General features: G+C 36.2%; 1 protein-coding gene across 16 annotated transcripts in view; it reads right to left on the reverse strand.

Annotated features, from left to right (window-relative positions):
* Window positions 1-15,145, reverse strand: part of CADPS2 (calcium dependent secretion activator 2) — a 592,189-nt gene that overhangs the window by 130,420 nt on the left and 446,624 nt on the right. For all 16 annotated transcript variants that reach the window (XM_036246226.1, XM_036246225.1, XM_036246224.1 and 13 more), the window contains one exon: window positions 76-177. In XM_036246226.1, coding sequence (XP_036102119.1) covers window positions 76-177 — 102 coding nt within the window. The remainder of the gene's footprint in view (window positions 1-75; window positions 178-15,145) is intronic.

Here is a 15,145-nt window from a genome sequence, read left to right on the forward strand (position 1 = left end):
TAACCATTCGTAGGTGATCGGAGGGCTGAGTGAAGTAATAAAGCAAATACTTGTATTAATGAAAAAAGTACATACCTGAAATGGCTTATCTGATTTTCTAAAAGGAAAGACAGTCTTTCTTTTATTTCCTCAAATCTCTCTTTTTCTTCCATTGAAACTGTTCCAATTCCATCAGGCCTGAAAAACAATCAGAATCAGTCATTTATATTGATAGAACATTTACTTTTATATATTTTATATTTATATCTACAACTGCACACGTATATATTTTCCTTAAAATATCCAAATAATTAAGAAAAATGCCTATCAGTCCATAGTGTACATATTGTGTCTATAGTGAAAATGTATTCAGATATTTGTAGCCATTTGCTTCATATTTTGACCTGGAATAAATGAAATGGAATTATTCTCTTTTAGACAGCCTTCAAGGTAAAGGATTACAATAAATATTTTCTAGATATACAGAAAACAATGACTAGTCCTTGAGCATGGCAGGGAAAGTGTTTTATAGCAGTGCCAAACATTTGGCCAATTAAATGAATATCCTCTGAATGAAAATATTATTAAAGAAACACTGAATGCAAGTTTAAATATCTTAACGACTTCTCTTCCAAATCAAACTAATGTGGAATAGGGGATTTAATTTTAATTGTTGAAGAAATGTAAAAATTTTGGGTTGGATACAAGTAGTGGTCTACTGTTCCACTCTTTTTGTTTGTTTAAATTTGTGGGCATATAAATAAATAAAAAAATTGAATAAAAACATACAGAGGGAAAAGATCAGCTAGGTTTCAAGGTTTTTGTACTTAACCAAATATCCCTATGAAATCAATGTGAGTTTTCAACAGGACTTCTAAAAGTAGCTATGAAAACCAAATAAAAATCTTTTGCTAAAGTTAGCATATAAAATATAAGATATATCTAATGGCAGGAATTTAGAATTTAGTCTGTATGTATCAATTTAAGTATCTGGTGGTATAGCAATCATCTAAAATTATACATTTTAACTGTCTTTGTTAACACAGAGAAAAAGGTATAGTAATCTTATATTCATTACAAAATCTACATATTTCAACAAAATAAATATGTTTGCATTTGATAATTAACACCAATCATTTCCTCCCCTATTAGCTCATTTTTCTAAAGATTGTATTTTAATTCCCAAAAGATTTATGCATTTCATTCTAACTTACTAACTTTTGTTTTTGTGTAAAATAGGCAGAAACAAGAACTAGGAAAAACAAATGCTTAAAATAACTTTCCAACAAGATTTTTTTTTAATATATTCCCACTGTTTTCTTTAAATGTATATGTGTATACACACACATACATACACACACATGTGTATATGTGTGTATGATGCTTGTAAACTAGTCAATTAGGATAAAAAGCAATTAAATTTTAAAGTTACACCTGTATCTCATTGACATAAAGACCTCTTATTCATATCAAAGCATCATTTAAGTGAAGATTTTTTCCAATATAGAGTAATTTATTTCAGAAACTCATGTGCTGCTCAAATTCATGCTTTGAAAATATTTCTGACAATTATATTTTGCTTCTAAGTAGGGAAAAATAAATTATTTAATTACTTTTTTCCCCCATCAGAATGTTAACTAAATGCATCTGAATGTTAACTAAAGAAAAACTAATGGCCCTGGCCGGTTTGCTTCAGCAGTTAGAGCATCGGTCTGAGGTCCAGAGAGACCCGGGTTCGGTTCCCACTAAGGGCACGCACCTCCGTTGCAGTTTGTCCCCGGCCCTGGTTGGGTTGTGCGGGAGGCAGGCACTTGATGTGTCCCTTTCACGTTGATGTTTCTCTCTCTCTCTCTTCCTCTCCTCCCCTCCCATTCTATCTGAACAAAAAATGGAAAATTGTCCTAGGGTGAGGATAAAAAAAACACACAGAAAAAAACAAAAACAACTAATGGCAAAATATTGGTTTTTCTATTATTTTTAGGAAGAAGAAAAGAAAATCTTGTCTATAAATTATAAAGCACTGAACTATAAGCCAGCTCCAATGTTTTATAACAATTCAATGATGGATTGTTTTGCACATATTACTTAAAAACCATTGAGAAAATGACAGCACAAAACCCAGACTGTAACCTATAAATGAGTATGTACTGACAATGATCACAAAAGTTCAACTGAGGAGTTCTATATCAATCATCAATTTGGTAATTTGGACATTCTGACAAAAACTGTAACTACATTGTGTTATATTTTATATATATATACATATATACATACATATATATATATATTAATTACAATAAAAACTCATGCCACAAAATTGCAGGTGGTTATTTCACCAAACACACTTATGCAAACTTGATGGCAAAGAGCAAAGAACCCATCATTCTAATCACTGACATGTCCTTTGGCTTGGCTTTAGGACAGCTGCCACTGGTTACTTTGTAACAGTAACATTGGAGTGAATGTTACTGTTTGCTTCAACTGTCATCCACAGCAACAGAGCAACTTGTCCAGTCACATTAAACTTCACTGGGAGCACATAGCCCACCTATGGAGTGGAGCCAGGGGTGTAGGCAATGAAAAGGAAGAAAGGTAACTCAGGGGAACGTCACCTATATCGACCTTTATTAACATAAAGATGATTATACACAGTGAAGGGTCATCATTTTACTGAGTTCATTACTAAATTAGGTACACATCTGACAGGTTAAATACAACATTTAATATTTTGGAATTGCTCTGATTCATATGTTCTTATTTTAGTGTAGATATCAGACTATGTACTTAATATTAGGCATATGAAATGGTGTTCTGTATCTAAATTATTAGGAATAAATGGCAACTTCACTGCAGTCAAGCCTAAAGTAACAGTGCCTTCTAAAATTATTCTTCCTAATATATATGTACCCCCATGTTCATAGCAGATCTATTTACAATAGCTAAGATCTGGAAACAGCCCAAGTGTCCATCAGTAGATGAATGGATAAAAAAGCAGTGGTACATATACACAATGGAGTACTATGCAGCTGTAAGAAAGAAAGATCTCTTATCCTTTGAGACGACATGGAGGGACCTGGAAAGTATTATCCTATATGAAACAAGCCAAGCAGAAAAAGACAAATACCATATGATCTCACTTATTTGTGGAATATAATGAACATAACAATCTGAGGAATGGGATAGTCCCAGAGATGTGGAAGTGGGGTACAGCCTGACAATCCCCAGAAGAGGGAGTGGTGGGGGAGAGATAAACCACAGAATTTACATGCATGTATGCATGAGCAATGGGCATGGACAACAAAGCTGGGGACAGGGAGGGAAGGGAGGGAGAGGGGGGAGTCAGTGGGGGAAAAAGGAGAAACATCTATAACAAAAATAAATAAATGAATTAATTAATTAATACAGTTAAAAAATTATTTTTCCTAATAAATGCAAATACTTCCTGAGTCATCAATAGCTCCCTGTTATGGCCATTATTAAAACAAACATAGTAAAGATCAATTACAAAAATTTTAAATATGCACCCGATATACTGTGTTAACTATTCTATATACAAAACAACATAAAATGCTCACAGCAATCTTTTCTGTAGTCTCCAAGGAAAGAGGCTGCTAGGCTACTTCCCTTAAGGTCTGGAGCATGCACTTTTTAAAAGAAATTAATTAATTAATTTATATTTGTTACAGATGTTTCTCCTTTTACCCCCCACTGATATCCACCTTCCCCTCCTTCCCCATCCTGTCCCCAGCTTTGTTGTCCTGGAGCATGGACTTTTGCATTGTAAAGCCAGTGCTCTTTAAAAAAATTAAAAAAAAATTTTTTTAATGGTATTAGGAAGAGAGAGAGAGAGAGCTAGAAACATTGAGAGAACATCGATTGGCCGCCTCCTGTATGGCCTCCACTAGGGATCAGGCCCATAACCTGGGCATGTGCCCTGACTGGGAATCGAAGCAACCTGTTGGTGTATAGGTCTACTCTCAACCACGGAGCCACAACTGCAGGGCCAACACCAGTGCTCTTAATGCCCATGTTTCATTTTCTTTCCCTCCTTTTCATATAACATAATAAAGAACAATTTTTTTTATTTATTTATTTATCCTCACCTGAGGACATTTTTCCATTTTTTACTCAGATAGAGCGGGAAAGAGAGAGAGGAAGAGAGAGAAACATCGATGTGAAAGGGACACATCGAGTGGCCGCCACCCATACGACCCAACCAGGGCCGGGGACAAACTGCAGCCAAGGTACATGCCCTTAGCGGGAACTGAACCCAGGTCTCTGTGGACCGCAGGCTGATGCTCTAACTGCTGAGCCAAACCGGCCAGGGCATAAAGAACAATTTTTAAAAACCCTATTAAAAGAATGGAAGCTTTATCTGAGGAGCAATAACGTTGGAACTATTTTAAAAACATGTACATCAGGCATTTTCTGTTATTTGTATTATGAGGCAAATAACTTAAAAATTAATAAAATTTTAAATACCTGCCATTGAATCAGTGAATCAATTAAAAAAGACCTTAGAAAGGAAGCTCTATAATGTGCTGTTTCATATACTGCTAAATATGCACTTGAAGAAGCCTGGGGAAAAACTTAAACTAGTTACATTTTATAAATGTTTATCAAGGAGACTCAGGGTAATAAAATGCTTAAAATAACACAAACTCAGTTATAAAGTAATTTCTAGCCGCTGTACCTTCAAGTCAAATCTAGAACCTGCGCACACCTCCACGTGCTCTGCTTCCTCGCTGGTGCCAGCATCCTCAGCTCTCCCTGAGTATGGCCACAGCCTCTTCGTCTCTCCTCTAGTCTCTTGTCAGAGTATTGGCAACACACTGTTGTTAGCCTTTTTCAAGCATAAGTCATATCTTTGTAATGGTGGCAGTCATTTAATTTTATTTATTAAAACTTTTTTTCTCTATTGATTTTTTTTTTTTTTTTTTGAGAGAAAGAAAGGGAAAGGGAGAGATAGATACATCGATGAGAAAGAACCTTGATTGGCTGCTTCCTGCATGCCCCTCATTGGAGATTTACCCATAACCCGGCATGTACCCTGACCAGGAATCGAACCGGTGACTTCTTGGTACATGGGTCAATGCTCAACCACTAAGCCACACTGGCGAGGTGGCGGCAGTCATTTTAAAAGCTGAAGCCCTTATAATGGTCTACAAGACTTTATCTATATGATCCTCCTGCCCCACAAAACTCTCTGATCTCCTCTACCCCTGCACAGCAAGTCTCCTCACTCTAGACACACTGGCCTCCTCTCTCGTCGCAAACATGAGTCTGCTCTGCCTCAGGGTCTTTGCATGTGCTGTTTCCACTGCCTGAGAGCTCTTTCCCTAGGCACTCACACAGCTTGCTCACTCCCCTCTCATCTCTGCCGATTTCACTCAGGATTAGCAAGGTTATTTCTAAACACCTGATATAAAGGTATAGTCTTTCATTCCCATAGGCCTCTTTGCTTTTACCATGCTTTATTGCTTGCAATTTTACATATGGCTGTCATCCAACATGTGGCATATCTATTTATGTGTTTATTGTCTGCCTCCTTCATGCTGTACCCCTAGGGCCTAGAACAGTAGTTGGCATCTTGTTGATGTTCAATACATAAATGCCAAAGAAATGAATGAGCGATATATTGAATATAAAAATATTAGTTATACAAGATTATGAGAACTCATGAATTAGTAATGTCACAAATATTGCTTATTAGTGTTAATACAGCATACATTATTTGGAACATTTGTTTTGTAACAGTAGGTGAAATAGAAATTTTTTGGAAAAGCAAATAGAGGCAGATATTACAGTTAAGTATTTTGGGTAAAAAGATCTCTAAAAAAAGTTAGCATGGATTTACACAGCAGAACATTTTTGGTGTTTACCTGACCCTTTAATTATTAGTAAATTAGAATTTTTTTTCCTGAGATAACAAAAGTAAAAAGAATAATGCTCCTTTGACAATGATATAAAGACTGTTAAAATGTGGTTACTGAAAATTCTAACATAAAAGACCAATTTTATGATTTGAATGTTAATTTGGGTTTAACTCTATACTTATAATTAAATATTAAAGTGGTTCCTATGAGAAAGAAAGGTATTTTCATGTATCAAGATTCAATATGTTTTTTTCCCCCCTGGGGCCTGTAGTTATTAAAACCGTATGATTTAATAAAAACAGAGTGCTCTTTGAAAGAAGTTCAAAATATGAACAAATTATAAAACACAGTGTAATAATAGATACTTATCTTTTAATTATAGATATTGTCAAATAAGTTGTGACATAGAACTTCCTGCTGGTATCACATAAGCAATTGAACACCAAATGCAGTTGTGTCTATGTTATTCATATTGCAAAGATTCTTAAAAAACAGAATTTGTACCATAGAACCTTCTGCAAGTGACACTTAATAAGTCTGATTTACATCTGCCTATGGGTCTCATTCTGTTTTAAGAGAAACACCTGTGTGCACATATACACAATATCTTTTTGAAATCCAGATTCATCCAAAAAATACTTCCCACATATACTAAGGCCTACACAAATTAATTTAATTAATTTCCTCCATGAACTAAAGGATTTTGTAATTTGTGCTAATCTGACAGATGTGACATTTTTAAATAAACAGAATCCTTTATGTTCACTAGACATTGTGGCATGGTTACCGATTCCTTCTTTTTTTTTTTATCCTCACCCGAGGACATTTTTGCATTTATCTTCGGATAGAGCAGGAAGGAGAGAGGAAGAGAGAGAGAGAAACATGTGAGAGAGACACATAGAGTGGCCGCCTCCCACACAACCCCAACCAGCGCCGGGGACAAACTGCAATAGAAGTACGTGCCCTTAGCGGAAACTGAACCCGGGATTCTCTGGTCCGCGGGCTGACACTCTAACTGCTGAGCCAAACCGGCCAGGGCACTGATTCCTTCTTAACAAGTGAAACATAAGCTCTAAATTGAGAAAGATTTTTTTTAAAGAGAGCTAAAAAACAAGAAGGATAAATAGTGTGACTGATCCATTTGCTGTGATCTCTGATGGCTTTTGGGATAGTTCAGGTAAGATATTAGTTTCCATGAAAGTAAAGGATGATTAGACAATAGCTCAAGAAAGATCTAAGAAGAAAAGGGTATAAAACTGCATTAAAGATACAGGCATTTGAGCACAAGAAACTCTTAATGAGGAAATCTTCCTCAATATTCGGATATGGACTAACTTGGTAGCTTCATAGTTGAACAGTTTACAGTTCACACATTTTATAGTCCTTTTTTCTAGTATAATACAAAATTTCAGAGACTCATAAGGCCGATAAAAACTAATTTTGGCATGTTTATTATCCATTTATCGGGGTAAGTTTGAGTAAAGGAGACTTACTGGCTGTGAACATGTTTTCAGAAATGATGGTCTTCCGATAAACTCCAATTAAGGGGGTTAAATTGCCCAAGTATTTGTGAACAATGCAAATTGTAAGACCTTCTTTGAGGTTCCTAGTGCAATCAAGGCATATTAAAGAGTCTGAGAAGACTGATAGTAAAGAAATCTGTTTAACTTTGTTTAAACAGCATGTCTCAAAGTTATTTAGTCATGAGATTTCCCCACAATTCCCACTTAAAAAGCATCATTTAGGCCCAGTTGGTGTGGCTCAGTGGTTGAGTGTCAACCCATGTACCAGGAGGTCATTGGTTCGAATCCTGGTCAGGGCACATGCCCAGGTTGTGGGCCTGATCCCCAGTGGGGGCATGCAGGAGGCGGCCAATTGATGTTCTCTCTCATCGGTGTTTCCATCTCTCTCTCCCTCTCCCTCCCTCTTTCTCTAAAATCAATAAAGAAAAAAAAATTTTTTTTTAAAAAGCATCACTTAGTGCTGATGAGCATTTGTTTTGTTTTTTTAATGAAAACTATAACATCTTCTATGGTTATTTTCTCAACCACTTTCCTCAGCTGAGCAAGTTCTAGATGCTTTGGGGTAAATGTGTCCTTGTCATTATCATCCCTAGGACTCTGCATATTGCCTGGAACAGTGCTCTGAAAGCTTGTGGATTGAATAAATACATCAGGAGTTAACACTGTATAGAATAGTCTGGTAAATTGATGAAATAGATTTCCTACACCCTGCCCCATAAATCTCCTTCCTCTCTAACTCATCAGGTAAGGTTGCTTGTCCTGGCAGTTGATGGTTTGTGGTAAAAAACATTTTGCAAGCAAAAGGACAAATGACTAAGTTTACAGCGCTTTTGAGTTTCTTATAGGTTATTGTTCACCTGCCCTCTCCTATGAGGAATGTATGCTGTTCTAACTTACTCTAAAGAGATGAGAAGGGAGAGAACTCTCGAGGGTGGTATTTCTGAATTATCAATTCTGCCTGCAGCACAGCAGGTAAAAGTCACTTTGCACTTCGTGTATTTCCCACCAATATCCATTTGTGAACAGAATAAAGAGGAGAGGAAAACACAGCATGAGAAGAAGAAATGATGGAAGATGAGGGAGAAAACAATAATCTCTTCTTATTTTTGTTCCCCAACCTATAACACCTCCTATTGTTTCAAACAAATTGATATATTATTTATATGGTCATATACTGCATAATCAATGTCCTTTCACTTCCCCTAAAAATTTACATATCCAGAGGAGAAATTAATTTGACCCCTTCACATTCACTGAGATAGAATCTTTTTCTATGAGAAAGTATTTTAAGACCAAATTTTAAAATCATTCTTCTCTTCTTCCAAACACTCCTCCTTCCTACTCCTTTTCTTATTTGGATTTCATACTATATTCTATTTTTTTCAGAGGTTTTAAAAAATAGACATTTCCACAGAGAAAGCAATAACCTGACACTACAAAGGTACATGATTCTGTGATGTCGTTTTTGTGTTAAGGTAGTGATATACCAAGGACAGTTATCAAGATGTTTGATAACTGACCAGACCTGCAACCAAACTCACAAATAATCTTGGGTTAATACAATTTAAAATCACTGCAGCACACAACTCTAATATTTAAGATAAACAAATATTGAGAGGATTTTATAATAAAAATAGAGTATTGATGTTAGTGCAGAGCAGTCTGATGTCAATATTACCCTCTGCCTCATACTTAACAGTATTTTTTTAAAATCACATGTTTTTTAAAGGACTATCTACACACTGTAATGAGGATGGGGAAATTCAGAAAAACACAGACATAAAAATTAAAATTTCCTATAAATGTCCCAACCAGAAATAACTGTCTTATAAATATAATTCTAGTCTTCTTTCTGTAAATCTATGGATATTACTGTATATTCTGATTCATAAGTTGATTCTTTTAACAAACTGTAATTTTTTTCCCATCATTTAAATGTTCTAATATATACTTTTTAATGAAAAGATATTATTTCATTGAGGAATGTACCATAATTTATTAATAGAATAGTCCATTAGTAAAAATCTAGATATTTTTCCTTTTAGTTTTTCCTACCATAAATACTGTTGCAATAACAACTCTCATATGATTTATTTTTAACCCACCTCTAATTGTTTCTTCGGGATACATTTCTGAAAGCATATTGCTGGGTTAAATTGTGCTCTCATTGAATTGTGCCTCCTACCCCTTCAAGTTCATATGTTGAAGTCCTAACAGCCCAAGTGACTGTATTTGGATATAAGGCTTTAGGAGATAATTAAGGTTAAATGAGATTATAAGGTGAGTCCCTAAGCTGACAGGAGGAAGAGTGAGGTCTCTCTTTCTGTATGTGAGGACACAGAGAAAAGGCAATCATCTGCAAAGCAGGGAGACAGTCCTCAGAACCTGACCATTCTGACATCCTGATCTCAGAGCTCCAGTCTCCAGAACTGTGAGAAAATGTTAAACAACAGTTCTGCTGTTTAAACCACCCACTCTATGATATTTTGTTATGGGAGCCCAAGATAACCAAGACAAATGGAGTATTTTCAGGCATTTGATATATATTGCAAAAGTGCCAACTTTTTTCTAAATCCTCTCCTGAGGATATTTTTCTATTTATCTTCAGATAGAGTAGGAGGGAGAGAGAGAGAAGAGACAGAGAGAGGGAGAGAGAGAAACATCAACGTGAGAGGGACACATCAACTGGTTGCCTCCTGCACGACCCCAACCAGGGCTGGGGATGAACCACAGCCCTTGACCAGAATCGAACCTGTGACTCATCAGTCCTCAGGCTGATGCTCTAACTGCTGAGCCAAACTGGCCAAGGAGCAAAAGTGTGAACCAAAGAACTTATATGCATATATGCATAACCAATGGACATAGACAACAATGCTGGAGGGGTTGGGGGTGAGGGTGGGGGTGGGGGTGGGGTGGGGAGAAGGGTGTCTGGGGCGGGGGGGGGGGAGGAGAGAAACATCTGCAACAAAAATAAATTAATAAAAATTGAAAAAAAAAGCCTGGCTGGTGTGGCTCAGTGGTTGAGCGTCAACCCAGGCACCAACAGGTTGCCGGTTCAATTCCCGTTCAGGGCACATGCCCAGGTTGTAGGCCCAATCCCCAGTGGGGGGCATGCAGGAGGCGGCCAATCGATGTTCTCTCTCATTGATGATTCTATCTCTCTTTTCCTCGCCCTTCCTCTCTCTCTAAAATCAATAAAGAAAAACTTTTTTTTTCTTAAAAATTGGAAAAAAAAAATTAAAAGCACTTTTCAGCTTACACTCTGACCCATGGTGCATGAAATTATTAATACCCTGCAACCTCATCAGCTGTGGTCTTTATCATATGTTATGATAATTTTCAATTGTATATATAAAAAAAGTATTTTATTGTTTTAATACACTAATTTCTATGATATAAAATGACACAATTTTGCTGGTTATGTATGATCTTTCTTTGGGCCATAAAAATCATTGCATTTAATTATGAGTATTTAATTGTGAACTCTACGTATGAAGTGTCTCAACATGTCAACAATAAAATTTGTTTATTTATTTATTTTTTTATCCTCACCCGAGGACATTTTCCCATTTTTTGTTCAGGTAGAGTGGGAGGGAGAGAGAGGAAGGGAGAGAGAGAGAAACATCGATGTGAAAGGAACACATCGAGTGGCTGCCACCCGCACGACCAACCAGGGCCGGGGACAAACTTCAACCGAGGCACGTGCCCTTAGCGGGAACCGAACCCGGGTCTCTCAGGACCGCAGGCCGACGCTCTAACCGCTGAGCCAAACCGGCCAGGGCTTAGGACTTTTATTTATTTATTTTATCCAAATTTTTTTTTTTTTTTATCCTCACCCGAGGATATTTTTCCATTTTTTGTACAGACAGAGTGGGAGGGAGAGAGAGGTAGAGAGAGAGAGGGAAACATCGATGTGAAAGGGACACATCGAGTGGCTGCCACCCGCACGACCAACCAGGGCCGGGGACAAACTGCAACCAAGGTACATGCCCTTAGCGGGAACCGAACCCGGGTCTCTCCGGACCGCAGGCGGACGCTCTAACCGCTGAGCCAAACCGGCCAGGGCAACAATAAAATTTGTAAACATGTAGCCAATATCATTTTTTTACATACTCAAAAAATATTTATTGAGGACCTAGTCAGGTTCTGGGGATACAATATAAGCACAACAGAAATGATCCCTGCTCTAATACAGATTATAGTAAGGAAAGGCATAAAAAAAGAAAAATCAGACAGTAAGTGTTCAGTTACATTTAAGAAGAGCAAAAGTACACAGACTTGATGTAGTTTAGCTTTTCAAGGAATAATTCAATTTGGGAATGATATTCCAGCTGAGATGTGATGGATGAACAGTAGTTAATCAGGTAGGACCAACAGCAGAGGGTTATAGAAGGTTCTCCATAGAAACGTCTGGTTTTTTCAAAATGCAAATTTTATCATGTGACTTCTGCTCCAAGTAGACTTTCCTGTTACTCTCCAAATCCCTCTTCACTATAAAACCCCTAAACACTAAATTATAACAGACACACTGTTAAATATTGTGCTATACTTATAAAAAAGTAAAAAAAAAAAAATTCTTCAAAGGGCAGGAAAACAAGCAAATGAATCAGGAGCTGAAACCAAAGCAGGAGTGAAAGTGAACACCAGAGCTGCCTTGGAGCAAATGGTGATACCCAGGAAGCTTTCCAGCTGTGCTCAAGGGAATCGACCACTGGGTCAGGGACCTAATATGCATGGGCCACTGAACCTGAGATGTCTGGAAAAAATAGGACCCTTGAATAGGTATACTATCAGTGAAATTATGGGACTAGAAACAATCAATAATCTTGCAAAGGTGAGCCAACAAGGAAACCTGTCTATTTCCACCACATGTATAGACTGAGTGAAAAAGAGTCTTTCCAGAGAATATGCATCATAGGCCTGATCTCATTATTCTGGATACTACTATTCAGTCAAGGAATCTCCATGAGAGAATAAAGTAGCTCCAGTAGCACCCCTATCACCAAGTAAAAGCAAGAGTAAATCCTCTTTGGAGGAAGGCATTTTCAAACCAGGCCTACTAAAACTCCCACAGATTAATTTCAAATATATGTGTTTACTACAAAAAATGCTTGCTGAATAAGAAAACAGTGACTATGGCTTAAACATCAGCAGAAATACTAGATATAAATACCTAATAAAATTTAGTTATTGTAATAATCAGAACATAAAATAACAAATAATAAAAGGCCTAAATGTAAAACGAAAAGGGAATAAAAACCAAGAAAGGAATGAGATATTTAAAAATGACCAAGCAGATTTCAAAAAGAACCAAACAGAATTTCCAGAACTAAAAGGTTTAATAACTGAAATTAACAATTCACTGAGTAGATTAAAAAATAGATGTCATAGCCCTGTGCAGCTGGCTCAGTTTGTTGAGGTGCCCTTCCATGCACCAAAAAGGTTGCAGGTTAGATTCCCAGTCAGGGCACATACCTAGGTTGTGGTTTCGATCATCCCTGGTTGGGGTGCATACAGGAGGTAACCAATTGATACTTCTCTCTAACATAGATGTTTCTGTCTGTCTGTTTCTCTCTCTCTCTCCCTTCCTCTCTCTCTAAAATCAGTAGAGAACGTATCTTTGGGTGAGGGTTTAAAAAAAAAAGGGTACACAATGCAATATACAGATCTTTACTATAGAAAGCTACACTTGAAATCTATTAACCAATATCACTCCAATAAATTTAATTTAAAAAAGTAGATGTCATAGATGAAGAAAGAATTGAGAAAGAATAAGGGTTGGCAAACTATAGCTCAACACCCGGTTTTGTGAATAAAAATATGCTGAAAACAAGACACACTCATTAATTTACATATCATCCATGGCTATTTTTACACTACAATGGCAGATGTGAATAATTGTGACAGAAACCATATGGCCTGCAAAGCCCAAAATATTTGTTAACTATCTAGCCTTTTATAGAAAACGTTCTCCAAGTCCTGAACTGAAAATAGAACTAAAAACATACATAGAATGTGACTGGAGAAAACAAATAGATAATATATATACTAGAGACATTAAGAGATATAGAAGACAAAATGCCTAATATATAGGTAACTGGAGTTTCAGAAGAAAAGAGATAACAATATCCCAGAACTGATGACAAACATGGGTCTTCAGATCCCAATCAGATGAAATGAAAAGAAATCTATACTTGTTCAATATCAGTGCAGATGGATCAGAAGAATCCCAAACAAAACATATAAAAATAAATCCACATATATATTATAGTGAACCCACAAAAACACAAAAGAACAGAATAATCTTAAAAGAATCCAGAGAGCCAAGAGTCTTTTTTATAGTAACAAAGGAGGCCAGAAGAAAATGGAGTGCTATCTTTATTCACAGTTCTGAGAGAAAATATTTGTCAATTTAGAACTCTAAACCTAGCAAAATTTTATTTAAAAAATGTTGATGAAACAAAGACAATTCCAAATAAAAATTCACTACCCATAGTGCTCCATTATAGGAAAGTCCAAAGAATATATTTTTTAAAAATAGGAAAACAATTTCTAAATCCAAGAAAGTACGAGGTAAAAAATGATACAAATTATATGTAATTTGTAAAATTAGAACACAAACAAACAAGGATACAACTAAAATACCAGATAACAAACATGTAGGCCAGGAAGAGGGTGACTGGAGTAAAATGTTTTAACTTCTGCGGACCTCTGTAGTAGGAGGGAAAATTTTCAGATTAGCATAAAGACTTTAAAAACATACATACGTGACAAAAATCTCAAATGTTGGAAAATGTAAACTACTAAGAAAAACAAAGTAAAAAATAACCTGTATAAAACACCAATCAGGAAGAATATATGTACCCCCATGTTCATAGCAGCACTATTTACAATAGCTAACATCTGGAAAGCCCAAGTGTATATCAGCAGACGAATGGATAAAAAAGCAGTGGTACATATACACAATGGAGTACTATGCAGCTGTAAGAAAGAAAGATCTCTTATCCTTTGAGACTACATGGAGGGACCTGGAAAGTATTATCCTAAGTGAAACAAGCCAAGCAGAAAAAGACAAATACCACATGATCTCACTGATATATGGAATATAATGAACATAACAGTCTGAGGAATACAGTAGACCCAGAAACATGGAAGTAGGGCACAGACTGACATCCCTCGGAAGAGGGGGTGGGAAGAGATAAACCACAGAACTTATATGCATGTATGCATGATCAATGGACTTGGACAACTAAGCTGGGGACGGGGCGGGGCGGGGGTGGGGAGGGGGTGCCAATGGGGTAAAAAAGGTAAAATATCTGTAACAAGAAAATAAATAAATAAAATAAAATCATATGTAAAAAAAACAAAAAACAAACAAACAAAAAAAACAAAAGGGAGGTAAGAAACAAATAAAAAGTTTACAAACATGAGCCAAAAAGGAAAGCCAAAAATGGTAGAAATGAATTTACCTATAGCAATATATATGATAACTCTAAATGGACTAAACTGATTTTAAAAAGAAAATGTCATGTTGGATAATTAGATAAGAATCTAGTTTGCTATTTATAAGACAAATTAAAATATAAGAACACAGAAAAGCTAAAAGTATGAATAAACATGTATCAGACAAATACTCACCAAAAGGCTAACATTAATAACTATCTAAACTTTAATGCAAAAATGCATTATTAGTTATAAAGAGGGTCACTAAACGATAATAATTTCTATTCACCAGGAAGATTAAACAACTTAAAACTTGAATGCAGC

Source organism: Molossus molossus, unplaced genomic scaffold (genome assembly GCF_014108415.1).
Source record: "Molossus molossus isolate mMolMol1 unplaced genomic scaffold, mMolMol1.p scaffold_m16_p_7, whole genome shotgun sequence".
Taxonomy (NCBI): Eukaryota; Metazoa; Chordata; class Mammalia; order Chiroptera; family Molossidae; genus Molossus; species Molossus molossus.